This window comes from Hippoglossus stenolepis, chromosome 8, assembly GCF_022539355.2.
Source record: "Hippoglossus stenolepis isolate QCI-W04-F060 chromosome 8, HSTE1.2, whole genome shotgun sequence".
NCBI classification, from domain to species: domain Eukaryota; kingdom Metazoa; phylum Chordata; class Actinopteri; order Pleuronectiformes; family Pleuronectidae; genus Hippoglossus; species Hippoglossus stenolepis.
In genome coordinates, this window is record NC_061490.1 from 24,423,270 (window position 1) to 24,439,587 (window position 16,318).

Consider the following 16,318-nt stretch of genomic DNA (forward strand, 5'->3'; position numbering starts at 1 on the left):
CAAGCCCCAAGCTGCTTCAGTTGGTGTCAGGCTGTTCAGCTGCAGATTCCTGCTTTGAAATAATAAACACATGAAAACCAATGAACATAGTTTTACTATCAGCTCTAAAATAGAAGCTGTTGATGTGAACTTTTTGTGAACCACCTTTTAGCCGATACAGATGCTTTTTGTGATTAATACGCTCGTTTTAAAAATGATCCGTCGCAAATTTGCTCTTCATTTATCATGTAAATATTGAAAAGACGAGTCAAGGTGTGATTCAAAGGCTTCGAATACACAAACACAACACATTTGGTTTCTCTCTACATGTTGAAGCACATGAAGACACTGAGGACAGAACAACTTCACAGCTCGGGAGCTGGGACCTTCTAGGAGCACGTAAACACACAAACTGTCAATTCTCAGAGGCGTAATTACATTCTCTACTATTCATTAAAAGCCAAATGAGTATCTGCTCCTGATCCGTCTTGTAAATTTCAAGCATTTTATCATTTTAAAAGAATTATAGCAATGTTTTAGTTTCACTACAACACTTCTAACGGTTCGATTTAGAGCAAGTAATTCTCTAAATTGATTTAAAGTAGATTCATAACTGCATCTTCCACCATGTTTTGTGATATTCAGTTTAGTAGTTTTTGTGTAATACTTCTAAATAACAGACAAAATAAATAAATTAATGCAGATCAGAACCTCCCGGAGGTAATGAAACGTTTCCTGAACGAAGCTGGATTTTAGTGGCCAAGTTCAAATTGTATCTCTACATTACAACAATCAAACTTTCCTGCTCGTGCACAGAAGATCGAGCCCAAACCCCAGAGAGAGAACTTGTACCACTGCATTAAACACCTGACTGAGAGACGGACGTATCGGAAGTCAGTGGTGGTCACACTGATGCCATCTTGGATCCAGGCAGGGGTCCATTACCAGGCCGGTGAAGTGGATGTGAAGTGAAGTACCGTGTCACTCCTGCTGAATCGCCCCCCCCCCCCCAAGGACGGAGAAACGCAGGTCAAGTGCAGGCGTCCACCCATCGGACACGGAGACACGCAGTAAGTGCCACCTCCGGGTTACAGGAGAGGGAGATTCTCTGGTTTTACCGAAAATGATCTGAAGATTCTCCAGTTTAATAATGTCTGTAAAACTGGAAACTGAGAAATCAGCAGTAAATGTTTCTACCACATTAATGTTCTCTATACACACACAGCTATGTAAAGATGGACGACACTACTGCCCCAACAAAAGTGAGGCCAAAACATCTTGATCGCCCCCTGGTGGACAGCTGCAGTATAGGTCATACATCCCACCTCCTCCATGTTAGTAGATGGGACAAACTAAAAAGTTCGAAATTTTTCTTAAATAGTCTGTCTGTATATTTTATATTATGTTCATTTTCCAGTAAATTTGGTTTTAATTACCTATGTATTATACAAACTGGACAAGATGTCATGATTGACAGCTGAGACTGAGCCGTGATTGGTCGAGCGCTTGTTTTGTTAGAGTCTCGATAACGTGGCTCTGTCCCCGGACACAGACTGGCTCCAAAAGACGTCTTCGGCAAGATGGCAGCATCGGTAGCCAGGGAAATGTTCCCTTCATTTCTGGTTAATGAGAGGAATTGGAGACGTGTCATCCACCTTTATATCCAGATACTTTAGAAACGTTATATTTAGGAGACAGCGTTTAGCACCACTACATATATGGGCTGGTTGAAAAATGTATTGTGAAGTTTATAGCTTGAAGCTTAAATATGTTTTGCCACAAACAGTTTTATTCTCTTTTGCAAACTGGAAAAACTTTGCACAACAGCTGCAGCATCGTTATAGACACTCAAAGATATCAATATACAAACAGAACCAGAACACAATTTCAAACAACAAAATCTTTTTTTTTTTATTATTACCATGATCACATTTCTCAGTCAACACTGGCAGGCATAACTTTTTTTTAGGCAGAACAACATGGTGTGAGTTCTAGAGTGAAGCGTTAAGCAGAAAAATAAATAATACTGTGTACAAAAATACAACCTCACTGTACAAACGCGGCATCGTACAAAGCAAAAGAGACGAGAGATCGGTCTCCACAGGTGTTTGGCACTTTTAAAAACTGAAAACAGTCGAGTCTTAAAACATGCAGGTGTGTGTGTGTGTGTGTGTGTGTGTGTGTGTGTGTGTGTGTGTGTGTGTGTGTGTGTGTGTGTGTGTAAGAAATCAGCAAAAATCTGAAAGTGGTGTGTGACTGAGTGAGATAAATATTACTGCAGAAATGTACTGAAAAACATCCAGTGTACTACGAAATACTTTACAGCTGGTATGTGCAGACGTGAGCGGCTGCAAAATGCCTCTTGAAAACTCGAATCACTGGATGGGATTGATTTTCAGTCGAGTTTTAAATCTTATAAATGTGTCAGTGGTCATTTTGCATTGAGACTTTAATCGGCAGATGTAGGCTTGTATGTGCAGCAGACTATAAACACCCAACAGACATCAGAACAAATCAATGACCAGAGGAGGTCAAACTGCTTCTTGGCAACGTCCAACTAAACAGTCAAAGAACCAACTGAGTAAAACACTGGACTCTTTTCTTTTTTTACGTTTTTCTATTTTAAAAGTACCTGAATATCGGCTCAGAAAACACGAACAATCTCAGAAAACTGCAGCCTTCTCTTGGATAAAGTATGATATGATTAAAACCGAGCGGCGCCGTCGATGCAAATTCAAAAAACGATCAATTTCCACAAGTGTCAAAACAGATCTCGGTCACTCATGCAGGAGAACGTGTGCACACAATTGGTAAAACTGTCCGGAAATCTCCCGTGCGACGTTTAAAAAAACAAAAACAAAGAGTGTCATGCATTTTTTATGAGCGATCAATAATAATTCCTAATCTTTCCACTCACGGAGCAGCAACACGGCAGATCCACACATGACAAAGATGACTTGCAGGCGCCGGTAAAAGAAACAAAGCAAAAAAAAGAGAGAGAGATTCTGAAGCGCCGAAGAAACGCCGAGCAAAAGAAAACTTCACTTCTCACTAAACACACTCGACACGGCAGCCGCAAACTCCAGATATGTCAGATCCAACAACGGCACGACGACTCGTTCACTGTCCATCATGCAGGGGGGGGAATGCAAATGCAACCAACACAAAAAAAAAAGTTTAAAAAACATCAATAGCAGCCAAATATGAATAAATAAAATTTCATCATGAAACAAAAACACATTCAACTGTGGACTGATCCCACTTGGCACAGATCACAACAGAAAAAAAATAAAAACAGGCTTTTAGAAAAAAACTCGTAGAAGTGGACCCACAGAAATAGCCTCAGTATTTTCGGAGCTAAACTACACAACACACGGTAGATCAAAGCGTCCTAAACACACCTCGTCCCGGAGTGAACGAGGACGTCTCACTGAGGTCTCCATGCTGCAGGCAACACACACTGAACCTACAGTCTGCTACTGTACGCTGGGAAATCAAACAGGCATCAACGACCCTCTTCACCAACGGGCCGAGTGGAGGTCCACTTGGGACCAACTGCTCTGCGGGAGCTCGTGACGACTCAAAGGTCTCGGACCGCGGCGGATCAGTCTTTGCTCTCGGCGTGCGTCCTCCTGATGACGGAGGAGAAGAAGCTCCGGCCTTGTGGCACCCCGATCAACATGGGGGCCTGGTTCTTGTGGACGATCTCAATCTGGTGTGAGAAGGGATCAGAAGGGAGATTTAGTTTGGTGCTGACGGACACACAGTGAAGAATAGGGAAGCTTCACACCCAGAGAAAGTACATGAAGAAACCAGAAGACAAGAAATATCCAACAAACCAGTTGATGCTCCCATTAACTTTGATTTTAAAAGCATCGCCTTGTTCACAGACAAGTCTTGTCTTCTTGCTTTTTTAGGAAACAGAAGATTTCCTGAATCTGAGCCACTCATCGACTGACTGCTTCACTCCAACAGACCGAGGAGTGGAGCTCTCATCTCCTCCCGGCAGAGGCTTTGTCGCACTTGTTGTCGAAGTTGCATTCACTGCTGCAGCGCTCATTGTAAACATGTGTGTTTGGACTGTGGTGATGTGTTGGAGCTTTTCTTGAACGGCAGTTGTTGAGCTACAGGAAGTGAAGACCGGCTGCAGACCTGGTGAGGACTCGGTCTCAACTGTAGAACCGTAGAACCATCGTCACGATCGCACGTCGTGTCGCTTAAAATGTGATCTATTTGAAGTGTTACGGTCCAGGACCCCCTAAAAGTTAATAACACTCCAGTGTATTGTATTGTATCTGTTATTGTTCTTGTGTGAGACCTTAAAAAGGATCCAAACCAACAGACATGTGAGGTAATTACCTACAAGACTTAAAATTCCAGCTGTTGCAGGTTCTGTTTATCAAAGAGACAGTTACGTGTCATATGTGACTTCAAAAATGCAAATGTGTTGATGGTGTTAAATATGCATGCCGAGGAACCCAGACGCATTTGCATAGTTGTTGTTAATAATTAGTAAGATGACATCCCATTTAATCTCTAGTGTTTTTATGAGCATTTAACAGGTCAACTGATTCAGCTGCGACGGTACAGTATGAATATCTCACTGCAGCACAGAGATGTGTTGTCAGATCCTAACTTTGCTCGGTGCAGACACAAGAGCACTTGGGCGGCTACTTATTTTGTCATGCACCGGGTTTCTTTAGCTTCCGTATGTAAATGTGTGCAGCACTTCATCTGCAGCGGTGTTGTAATTAAAGCTAAACACGACGGCAATCAACACAAACCGAGGAGTTTCATTTGGAAAACTTGGATAGAGAGCAAACACTTGTGGAGGTTCACGAGTGAGACGTTGACGTTAAGCAAATTAGAAGAAGTGATGCATGCATCATTAAGTATTTGTGAATTATCTGTGGAGGAAATGCAAGGAACAGATAGAAGGAGCAGAACTGTCTTTTATTTTGATATCAGTCCTTTCAGACCCAAATGAACACTGAGTCTTTCTGTCATATTTCCCCACCAGCGAGGAGGTTATGTTTCCACCCCTGTGCATGTGTTCTGAAGTAGATTTGACAGCTTACTGTGCAGGGAGTCTGCATCCAGGGCTCCCCATCAATCTGCATCGGGAGAGATTTACTGGTTCTGCAAGTGACGAAAGGAAACATCGTGTCAGTGGAACGTCACGAAAACAAATTAAACCACAATCTGTGTAAGAACGTAACACATGTTGGACAGGAAGTGATGAACACACACTGAAGACTAACTCCACTGTCACGTGACATGAAGTCATTTTGTTCTTTGCACCGACCTGATGGTCACGGAGGAGCACTGTGCCAGACGCCGTCCTGCGCTCTTCAGGCCCGTGTAGATCTGACCCATCTCCATGGCTCCTTCCAGCCCCACCACCTCCAGCAACTGGTCAGACAGGTCTGAAAAACACACACGCACACATATTGCAAGTTTCAAAATGTATGCACACTAAAGACATTAATAACTTCAAAGTAGTGTTTTACACAAATGTTGTAATGATTCAGAAAGAAAAGAGGAAATTTGCTGTGTTACGGCTGCAAAGGAGATAATGAACACAGATACAATATCAACCCAGGGAAATATTAAAAGAAAATGATATGTAGAGAGTAAACAGAATATTTACAGCGTAACAGTCTTGCACTTATATGAATTGAAATTGCAGAGACAGAAAACGATTACTGCACAGTTGAATTTGTTAAAACCTCATATATTGCATAGTGCATGTGGTTCACTGGGAGCAGAGCTGATGATTAAATATCAAATAAAAGCAACGTGTATGTTCATGTATGTTAGAAAGAAAGGACGGGGACGGAGAGAAGAAAGTGAAGGAGGATAAAAGACGACTTCAGACGTAACCTTCTTCTGAGACATTTAACATTCGCTGTTTAAAAAAAAGGGAGAAATGGCATCAAGAAAAACAAGCTACAAACAGAACAGTTATTAATTAGATTGCACCGGCAACGCGAAGCAATCTTGTGATCATATAATTATTAATTTCTCTTGTTTTGCAGTTATGAGCATTGATTTTGCCCCTGCTGGAAGCCCCGTGTCACGCAGGGCCCATCTGTTTCCACCGGGCCGCTCTGCCTCCGACTCTCCATCGACTCGTCCCTCCACAAATTAAGAAGCTGCTGCCTCGCTGTCGGGAGCGCACGCACTCTAATTGAAACTAAGACCCATTTTTAGGCGCCGGGTGCGTGCGGGCGAGTTAGCTCGCTGTCACCGGTGCTGCTCAGTCGCTGTCAGGTTTCCTGAGGGAGTGTCGTAGCTAATGTTGCTGTTGTCGTGAGGTGTTGTTGTCGCTGCCAAGCTGTGGTGTCCAGCTGTCGCCATGGTGATGGACACGCGTCCGTCCCTATCTGAGTGCTGGACTGTGAGTGCGGTGCTTTCCAGGGTCGGAGTGGAGCAGTGTGTGTACACACACAGCAGACCTCTTGACACTGGGCTTTAAATTCCCCCCCTCCCCTCCCCCTCGGGACTTCTCACGTTAACGCAAACAGCTCACACAGACCTGCACTGACACATATGATGGACAGCGTCACTACGGCGTTAGGGCTGCCTCGTTGCCCGGGGATACAAAGACACAATATTCCCAAGAGTGCTCAGTGTGGGAAAGAGCAGAGAGCTTCATGCTGAAGGCCACGAGGTCCAGAGGACGAGCTCCAGCCTGTGAGTTAAATCAAACACAACAAAATGTTTCTGTCCTGCAAGTTTTGGGTTTAATTATTAACCTTCAGATGAATCTTCACTGATAATACGACAATATTTGACTCTATTTGAACACACTCACCATCTCAGATAACGTCTACCTACTGGTTCCAGTATGTCCTCTCTGCCGAAGCGTTCGTCTTATCAGCTTCACACTCTGCATGTGTGTTGTTAATGGCTCAGGGAACAGCAGCATTGGATTAAGTGCGATTTAGACACACAATATAGGTTTACGTGTAATAAACAGACGAGCGGCACTCAGCAGTTTTCTACGTCCTCGGATTAACTACAGCAGCGACCAGCAACCGGCAGCCTGCAGCCAATCACATGTGATGATCCGGTTATTTCTATTTCACAACATTGGACTGACACAGACATTAAAAGGGAGTCACAGGTGCTGACCATCGTCACGGTAACAACATTCAGAGAATCACTTCCTCTGTAGCAATTTGTCTTCTAAGTAAAAGCACAACATTTGTTTTGTCGCTGCCGTTCTTTAGAAGCTGAATTACAGAGCTTTATTTTGAAATAAAGTTTTCTGTTTATAATAATATCTTTGGTGACCGAACAAAATCCAGGGTCAGAACTGTAGAGAAATACATTTCAACTGAATGAATCACAACAACTAAAGCCTGGAGCTGATGAATTAAATACAAATAATGTTAAAATTATCTAGTATTTCCTAAAGTGCAGACACATGATTTCAAAACAAGTCAGATTTCATTAATTTCCATTTTTATCTTTTATCACCAGCTATTATTTCTCATATAAGTGGAGCAAATGAAACACCTGGAACAATAAAATTTAAAAAAAACAGACTCCTTCCAAATATAGAATCCCCGTGTTTACTGTCCCAAGATAAACTGGGAGAGAAACCGAGTCACCTGACTGTTTACACCAGGAGGAGGTTGAATTATTAACACACAAGATAAGCAGCTGGCGGCCAAACACAAACACCCGACGCTTAACAATCACAATCATCTGCCTCACCCGAGTGATGACAGCCATAAACACAAACACAGACGCCGTGACGCGTGTCGTCCATATGGGACTCTAACCAACGCAGCCCTGTGGCTCTCCCGTCAGAGGGCGGGACGAGACCCGTCAGAGGCCGGACGCATGTGGAGCGACAGGGCGAGAGCGGGGGACTAAAAGGAGAGAGAGAGAGAGAGAGAGAGAGAGAGAGCGGATCAGCTAAAAGTTAAACTAAAGAGGAATGGCGGGAAGATGAGGGAAGGTGTGTGTGTGTGTGTGTGTGTGGAGGCCCGATCGTCCAATGAAAGCTTCACGGGGGCTTGTCAGGGGGCATCAGTCCCGAGAATCAACCCCCTCCACCCACGTATCAACACCCCCCCACCCCACCCTGAAACCTCAGTCCCATTCTAAATAATTCACTCCGCAGCCATTCCCTTCCACCTGAGGGGCTTGTCTCCTGGCGTCACCAGCGGGACGATTTAACAGCTCCCGAAAGGTCAGGGCTTTTTTTTTTTTCCTCTTCCTTCATGTCCCAGCCAGCCACCCACTCACCTACACAACACACACACACAACACACACACACACACACACACACACACACACACACACACACACACACACACACTCCACACACAATTCCTGCCAGCAGTTTGATCCATGCAACGTGCTCCACGGTTCCCCCTCTGGGCTAATGCACTCCGTGTTTACCTCTAAATACGCCGTTCTTTTGCTCTGACAAGTTGGGCCGCTCACCTTGGGGGCACCTTCAACAAAGAACGTCCACACACACACACACACAGACACACACACACGCACTCCATCACACGTCAATAAAACGCACACAGATGGGTACGTACATACAAGGAGACACAGTGGCACACAAAGACACTCCCCACTAACACTAAGTGCCTTCCCAGGTTCGGACTGTCGCCTATTTTCTTTTTAAACCGTCAACACCAAACTGATTGATTTTTGTTCGAGCATTAATGGAGCTTTGAATTGATCAGTGTCCCGCGGTGCGTCCTCATCTGTCCCACAATGCATCTGCATGACGGACACATTATCGCATTAGAGGAGTTATAAGCATCTAAATGTGCAGCGGTGTTTGTCAGGACCAATGCTTTGTTTGTTTGATTCCTCAGTTTTAGAGTTAATGCTGCTTAAATCCAAAGAAAACAACAAACTGAATAATATCAGGAAGCAGAAAATGGACGTGTTTTTCCAACCAGTCATGTTCTGACCAGTGAAGCCTCATCGGGGATCAACCAACACGGTCCGAGCCTCACTGACTCGTCATGTTTGAATCCCGACACTGATCGTAACATCCACTTTCACCCCCGAGCACAAACACAGCATCGCAGCAGGAAACCTCCAAACAGACGGAACCGTGGAAATAAAAGATAAAACACAGAGAAATCTAAAAACGTGAAAAAAGCAGTCGTTCATTTGTGAGAAGAGAAAAATATGTTAAAACACATTTATTTTATACTCGTTTCTCCTGATTTAGCATTTAAATGTCAGGTTTATAGTTTTCACCCTGTGTTGTGTATATTGTGTGTTTATTGTGTGTATTATATGCTGAAATCGAATGATCTTTGACATTTGGACTGACTCGACATATTGAGGCCCATATGCTTAACCCGAGTTCGACATATGGACATGCTGACATGTGCTAATTAGCACTAAACACAGAGAACAGCTGAGGCTGATGGGTATTTTAATCATTTGGTCGTAAACCAAACAATGGGAGGAATTAAAGATTTTGACCTGCTGGTGGAGTCGGAGGAAAAATCTGAGGATCTAAGTCTTTAACGTTCCATCTTTTCAGGCACATTTTGAGTGGATGGTGGAGGAAGATTAAAAGTCAGGAGATCAGGATTCATCTTCTGGGTGTAAATCCACAGTTTTCCTAATACCTCCTTCACGAGGCTCCCACCATTTTCCCCAGCGGACTCACCCTGCTCCGCTCATTCATGTATTCCCATTGATGGGCTTCCTTCTGACGCAAATGGATTCAGGGGTTTGCCCCGACACCCCCTGAAGTCCGCTCCTATTAACTTAGCCCGTCCACTGGCGCCCACACACACACACACACACACACACACACACCATTAACACACAGGTGACAGCTCCAAACACTGACGTGCCTCTTCTTTGCAAACAAACGCTGCTCCGCGATGATTCACCTTGTCGTGGGTGAAATATTCATGTGCTCGAGAAAAGTTTCGCCCAAAGTTTAGTCTTTGATGTGTCTCATAGGAGCAAGGACACACACGGCTTTAGAGAGAGAGAGAGACGCTCACTGTCAGACCTGTTTAATCCACAATATTAATGTCCAACTGCACAAACCACCGTCAAATACATTCAGGGCCTGGAAAGTGCTGCTATTTCACCTTGGGTCAGGATTTTGTACTTTTACAAAAGAGGGTTGTGCGTCTACAGCCGTTCTAATAGCTCTCAGTAATTTGAGCTAAATGCTAAAATCATAAATTGTACGGATTGTTGGTTTCTTTACCCTTAAATGGTTCCTTTATATTTGAATACTTCATATTAACATTGGGGGGAGGTCCTCTCTACGGCCTTTGATACTTTCAGTGTTACCTTGAACTGCAAACATGAGCTCTTTGGGGTCGACCAGCGGCGTCCTCTTGTCCTGGCCCTTCTTTCCCCCCCTTCGGTGTCCCCGTCTCTTCTTGCTCTCGCCCCAAAGGTTGGACCCGCCGTGCATGCTGGGAATGTTGAGAATGGCGATGCCTTCCAGGGAGATGCTGCTGAGGTCCAGAGTTACACCGTCACACTGTGAGAAAAGAAACAAAGGTCAAAGACAGAATTTGGTGGAGAAGATGCAGAATTCAACAGGTCAGGTCATTTAACTTTTAAATGTATAATCTGAGCCTGATTGAACCCGTCTCTCAGTCTGAAGCCATCTGAGTCTGTCTCTGTGGCTGTCTTCACACATGACTCAGGTGTGCACGTTGTCCAGAGTTGCCCTTTCACACGTGCAGCACGTGCCCACAGATCCGCTTGTTGTTCTCACCTTCTGAAAATACTCTTGTGTATGGGAGGGGGGCGGCACCCGGGCAGAGCGACAGAAGCGTCATCAACGCGCCCACTCGCTCGCCGTGACTCCTCCGAACTGTTACCTGCTCCATTCACACGTCGGCTCAATCGAACATTACACGGGGGAGCCGGCGGTGTAGAGTCTGCTGAAGGTGTGGTCCGACTGATTCGGACATTGGCGTTACAGCTCCTCCTGGGGTCGTGTTTAAAAGTGTGAAGACTTCCTCTGTGCAGGCTTGATCAGGTAATTTAACCAGCAGAACCACCCAGCCTTATAATAAAAGGATAATATTTAAAGCAGTAGCTTTTAAACCCGCCTGGATCTGTCCTCACCTCGGCTCCCGCTCCAACACTAATTAATAAAGAGCTGTACACTGTGTGGACGGCTCTGAGAAGGGGGAAGATGAATTGTATAGACACCATCTTCATTATCACTCAATATCACACGCAGCGGGGTCATGTAGGGCTAATTACCTGTGTGTTGAACTGAGGTTCAGTGAGAAGCGGGTGGGGAGACGCACAGATAGCCTTCACCCATCAACACTTTGTCTGGGTGAATTTGAAACTAGTATAAATTTGGGGCTATTTATGGAACACTGGTTGACCAGAATAATTTCCAGACGCACCATTATTCCTCTCAGGGCTTTTCACGTTCACTCGAATCCTCCTAATAAAAACAAAGAAAGCTTCTCTGCGGCGGATTCTCGTGATAATTATAATAATACAATACAAACACAAGCAGAGACTTGTTCTTTGTTCCGTTTCCGTGTCCACAAACAGAAGACACACACGGTTTTGATTTACCTCAACCTCCAGAAAGTCGTGGAGCTTCTTGCACGTGGCCGAGAAGGTCTCCGAAGTGCCGAACTCAAAGTACCACAGCTTATTCTTTGTTCTGAAAAAGACAAGACAGCAGGAACTGCAATGGGACCAAGAAGAGAGCGAACACGGGCGTTTCTTTTGTTCCCCCCCCTACACATCAAAATCTCAAAGTCTCCTCTTCTCTTAGTGCTGAGTGAGTGGAAAAATGAAAGAAGCAGCAGCAGACTCTTCTGTACAAGGTGTATTTATGTTTGAGAAGAAAATACACAGGAAATACACCTCTAACGTCTAATGTCATTAATCTCCACAGAATATAATGTGCTTCATTAATCACATATTGAAGCCTGATGATGAATCTAACGCCGGTGAAGGAGGGGAACTGAGGGTGGTCACCGGGTACCCAATGCCCGACATTAAGGCCCCGTGAGGGGGGTAAGAGGGTCGTCTAGCTGCCCCTGCAATTAACAGAGGACTGGGGTGCTGCTCCCCGGGCTTCCTCCAGCACACACTCCCATTACCGAGGCCGGTGATGAACGACCTTGCAGGGGCGAGTCACCATCTGTCCGAGTCCTGCTCACGTCCTCTCATGGCTGCGAGAATCACACACAAGTTGCTTTTTTCTTGGTCTAATTTAGTTTTTATTTGTATTAGTAAGTGCGGCAGTTTGGTGTCTGAGGTCGTGCTAATCATGCAAAACAGACATAATGTGGAGAAAATTATATATAACACATTAAATATATTAACTAATTATTCATTTTACAGTCACGACTGACTTTTGCTCTTTCAAAGTGAAGGAACACGTCCTATTACGTCATCAAGGAATTTACAAGCAATTTTGCTGACTTGGCAGTTTTAGTCACTACATTTCCAGATTTCTCCTTCAGCAAGTTTTTTATTTTCTCCACAAAGCACAGAGCTGCAAATTGTTTGTACAAACCTTGGCTACTTTCTATAAAAGACAGTCACCAGTATTGTTCCTCATGTGTGGCCGTGGTTTTTCCCTCCACAACCACAACTCTTCAACTCACTAAAGCCACGTTTCCACTGGAGGAACTTTGTGAGCATGGACCACAGGGACCAGGGTCTAAATGGAGTAACTGAGAAATTGTTTTAACCTAAAAACGTCCCTGCTCAGGGGATGGGACTAAAGTTCAGGAACCTCTGTGGTCTACAGCACTGAACCTGAATGATTGGTTGAGTAGTCCAGTGTTTAATTTCAGCGTCACTCTCCAACATCGCTTGTGCATATGTCAGATTTTTTAAATAAGGATACACTCATTAGTTCCAGGGAAATCTGTGAAAAAACACCTGATCCTGCAACGTTAAAGAAAGAGAAACTAAATTCCTGCATCAGCTCCTTAATCAGTTCTTTCACATCCTACGTCCCATCATTCACAGCTTTTGTATAATCCTGCTGATAAACAACCAAAATAACCAACAACCAAACAAAGGGACAGGAGTGAAAAAACAATCTTCTCATGCTGACTATTCTCTCCTTTAAATCTATCACTCATATCTATTTCTCATAAGAAAAGAGTGCAGGTTAATTCTATACAGAAGCACAGGTCCCAGATGGATTTCTATCTTTCCAACAAGCAACAGACGATTTATCTCAAAGCTTCAAGGGCAGAAAAAAAAAAAAAAACAGCAACAACAGTGCTGACATGCAGAAGTGAAAAGGGTAAAAAATGTCCTTCTCTTAGCTGGAATCAAAGCACTACAAGGAGGACGTATTAGTATAAGCAGAGTAACAATCACTGAATTATTGATTTCCTCATTAGGACTTTTGTCAGGACCATTTAGCCACTTTATAAATGAGCTTTCATTAGGGTACTTGCAAGGTAGCTCAACTCACAGTTGATTTATAATGTGCAACCTGGTCAATAGCAGAGGGAGGTGGGAAGAGGCAGGAGGGCGACAGGGCCGTGCAGCCGATGAGGCTTCTTCACAACAACACATCCTCACGTCTCCGCAGTCTGGACAAACCCAGGAGCACGAGCACGAGCACAGGTCAGGGGCATTTTGCAAACAAGCAAATGAAGGCGGCTACTTTGAAAAGCGCATTCAAAACTCGTGGCTGGGGATTGATGGAGAGAACGAAGCCGCATATTGTGAAAAGGATTTGGATCATCGGACTCTTTGTTGTTTTAGGTGCATACAAAATAAATGGAAAGACACGAGTGCACGTGTAAAAGGGTGGATTTGGTCCGTAGGTGAACTGAGGCAAAGTTCTGCACGAATTAAACTATTAAAATACCGGAAGTTTGTGCTTCAGACTTCGGAAACCTCTTACACTCCAGTGATTCTCATTAAAGTTTACAGCTCGACGTCTTCTAGGAGATCTCCGCTTTTACAAGTATAGCAAACGAAACTGCACTTGGGGCGACCGGAGCCAAAAGCAAGAAAAGTGAAGCACCTTAAAAGAACCGATCGAGATGAAGAGACAACATCTGACTGTCCTGTCGATTCCCACCACTTAACCTAACAAGCGCTCCATGGCAACAAATCACCTCCTATCCCTGTTCATTAGGTAATTAGGAGCATCTCATTGGCTGGATCGGATCGTCGTTTGTTATCTGCCGACTGATGCTAAACTCATCAACTCAAACTGGGCTCATCCCACAGACAGACTGGGTCTTCAGCAGCGGCCCGCCCGTCCCAGGATTAATAGGGAGTCCATTTGCGTTACATGATACTTTTAAGGTGGATCAGGAGGAACCTTACTTTATGGTAAGTGCAATAAAAGTGAACATAAAGTGTCAATTTCCCTAAAATGTTGGCTGACGTCAAGCTTCCTTCCAGGAACGTCTCAGAAGTTTCATTCATTAAATCTGCTGTAAGCGATTTGAGTTTTTTCATGAATAAAGCTGCTTCTCTCTGTAAAGTTCCCCAAGTGGCCACGAGGCCTCGGTTGTGATCGTAGCTGCAGTGTATCGATGCAAAGTGCACTGCAATGATAACTATAGCGGTGTGCTGTGCATGTGAGATCGGCTGGAGAAGTGGCAGCTGCCGGGTCAAAAGAAAAACACTGGCTCGGGTTTCCAGAGCCGCTGAGGAGTCATTTACAGGATTTGCACAAACAAATGATGATACGACACCGAGAGAAGAGTGCAGATACAAAGTGTGTGGCCAGCAGGCAAAACAACACACAACGAGGTCAAACAACCATCACAAACCAAAAGAGGAAGAAGTAAATAAGTGACCTCGACTTCGACTTTATATAAAAAAGGATGTGAAGCGAATGAGGGAGTCCCTCAAACCTGTATTCTCTCAATTGACCACCAGAGGGCGACTACACCGGTTTTAAGTACATTTCTATACCTAATCTTACGTAAAGATGGAGGACAAGACTACTGCCCAAAAGTGAAGCTAAAGCTGCCTGCTGTATAGGTCATAAATCCCGCCTCCTCCATGTTAATGGATGGGAGATGGACCAAACTAAAAGTCAAAGAATATATGATATAAACTTGAGGTGAAAGGTTATGATTGAAAGCTGAGACTGACTCCCTATTGGTCAAGCATGTGTATCGGTGGGACCTCGATACTGTGGCTCCACCCCATGATTGAGGGGCCTTGCTACCTCCAGCTCCATCCCCCGATCACTGCTGCACAGACTCTGGCTCCGACTGTACAAGATAATGTATCTGGGATATTTTAGCTTCATTTCTATTTTCTTTACCCTCTCAATCTCTAGTTTTTAGAAGTTTAGACCAGAAAGCAGTGTATGCATTGGAGCATGGACGCCGTGTGATTGAAAGACCATCCAATGGGTGCGGGTCTCAGGTGTAGGTGGGAGTGCTCCCAGTCAGGCTCCACTGTTACTACTGGCGTTGGACAAAATGCCGAACTCACGGCTTGAAAACAGCAGCTCACAAACCAATGGGTGATGTCACAGTTCCCACTTGGCTGGACATCAGGAAGACAGATGTGGCTCAAACAGTCTGACACTGAACCCATGTTCATCAAGCCTTCGCTGTCTGGTCGGCGTATTAAAAGGACGTCGGAGACGATAAGCTCCAGTGTAGCGTCACTGTCCTGAGGCCACAGCACCTTCAGCTGCAGCGTCCACTGGACAAACCGAGCGCCAGGCACAGCGCCATTGATTTTTTTTCCCCCCCTCTGACACTTAATCTAACCCACGATGATCTACGACCTTATTTTCACACTAATTCCTTCTTGATCAGAGGTGATAAATATCACATTGACATAACCAACTCTGTGCATTGCATCAACGCACTGTTTTGTTTAACATGACACCGCCTGGAGCGCGCCGACTCCGACTGGCAGTTTGAGAAATGACCCCAGTTGCGTCGTCTTGCCTTCAGAGACGCAGCGAGCAGGTTTGAAAAATGTATTTCTTTTTTTTCCCCTGTAGTGTTTTTTTTGTAGCTACTGATGCGAGAAATAAAACCTCCAACATCTTTAGGAAGAAATCAAACAACTGAACTAGTGCGACTCACGAGAATAGAAACTCAGCCAAATATCACATGAAAACCGGAAGATATGTAAATAACAAAACCAGTACATCATAAAGTTGAAACGATAATTATTTCTGACACTGTACTACCACAATATATCGATTACAGCTTTCACTTTGGGGATTTGTTTGACACCTGACATGACGTTATCAAAGCAACGGTGCTAATTAACGATTTTTATATTGTTTACGTGAGCCGAGGTGTTTAAGCAACGTGTTTATCTGAGGTCTGACACCTCCAGCAGCTCATCAGCGAGAAGTTTCTTTAG

The 16,318-nt window shown here is 44.3% G+C and overlaps 1 protein-coding gene across 2 annotated transcripts in view; it reads right to left on the minus strand.

The window, feature by feature from the left end:
* Window positions 1–1,864: 1,864 nt before the first annotated feature.
* The window catches only part of dgkb (diacylglycerol kinase, beta), a 52,955-nt gene continuing 38,501 nt past the window's right edge, over window positions 1,865–16,318 (minus strand). For both annotated transcript variants that reach the window (XM_047340997.1, XM_047340998.1), the window contains 5 exons: window positions 11,555–11,645; window positions 10,292–10,487; window positions 5,285–5,405; window positions 5,058–5,118; window positions 1,865–3,691 (listed from right to left, as the gene is read on the minus strand). In XM_047340997.1, the coding sequence (XP_047196953.1) occupies window positions 3,584–3,691; window positions 5,058–5,118; window positions 5,285–5,405; window positions 10,292–10,487; window positions 11,555–11,645 (577 nt within the window). In that variant the 3' untranslated portion in view covers window positions 1,865–3,583. The remainder of the gene's footprint in view (window positions 3,692–5,057; window positions 5,119–5,284; window positions 5,406–10,291; window positions 10,488–11,554; window positions 11,646–16,318) is intronic.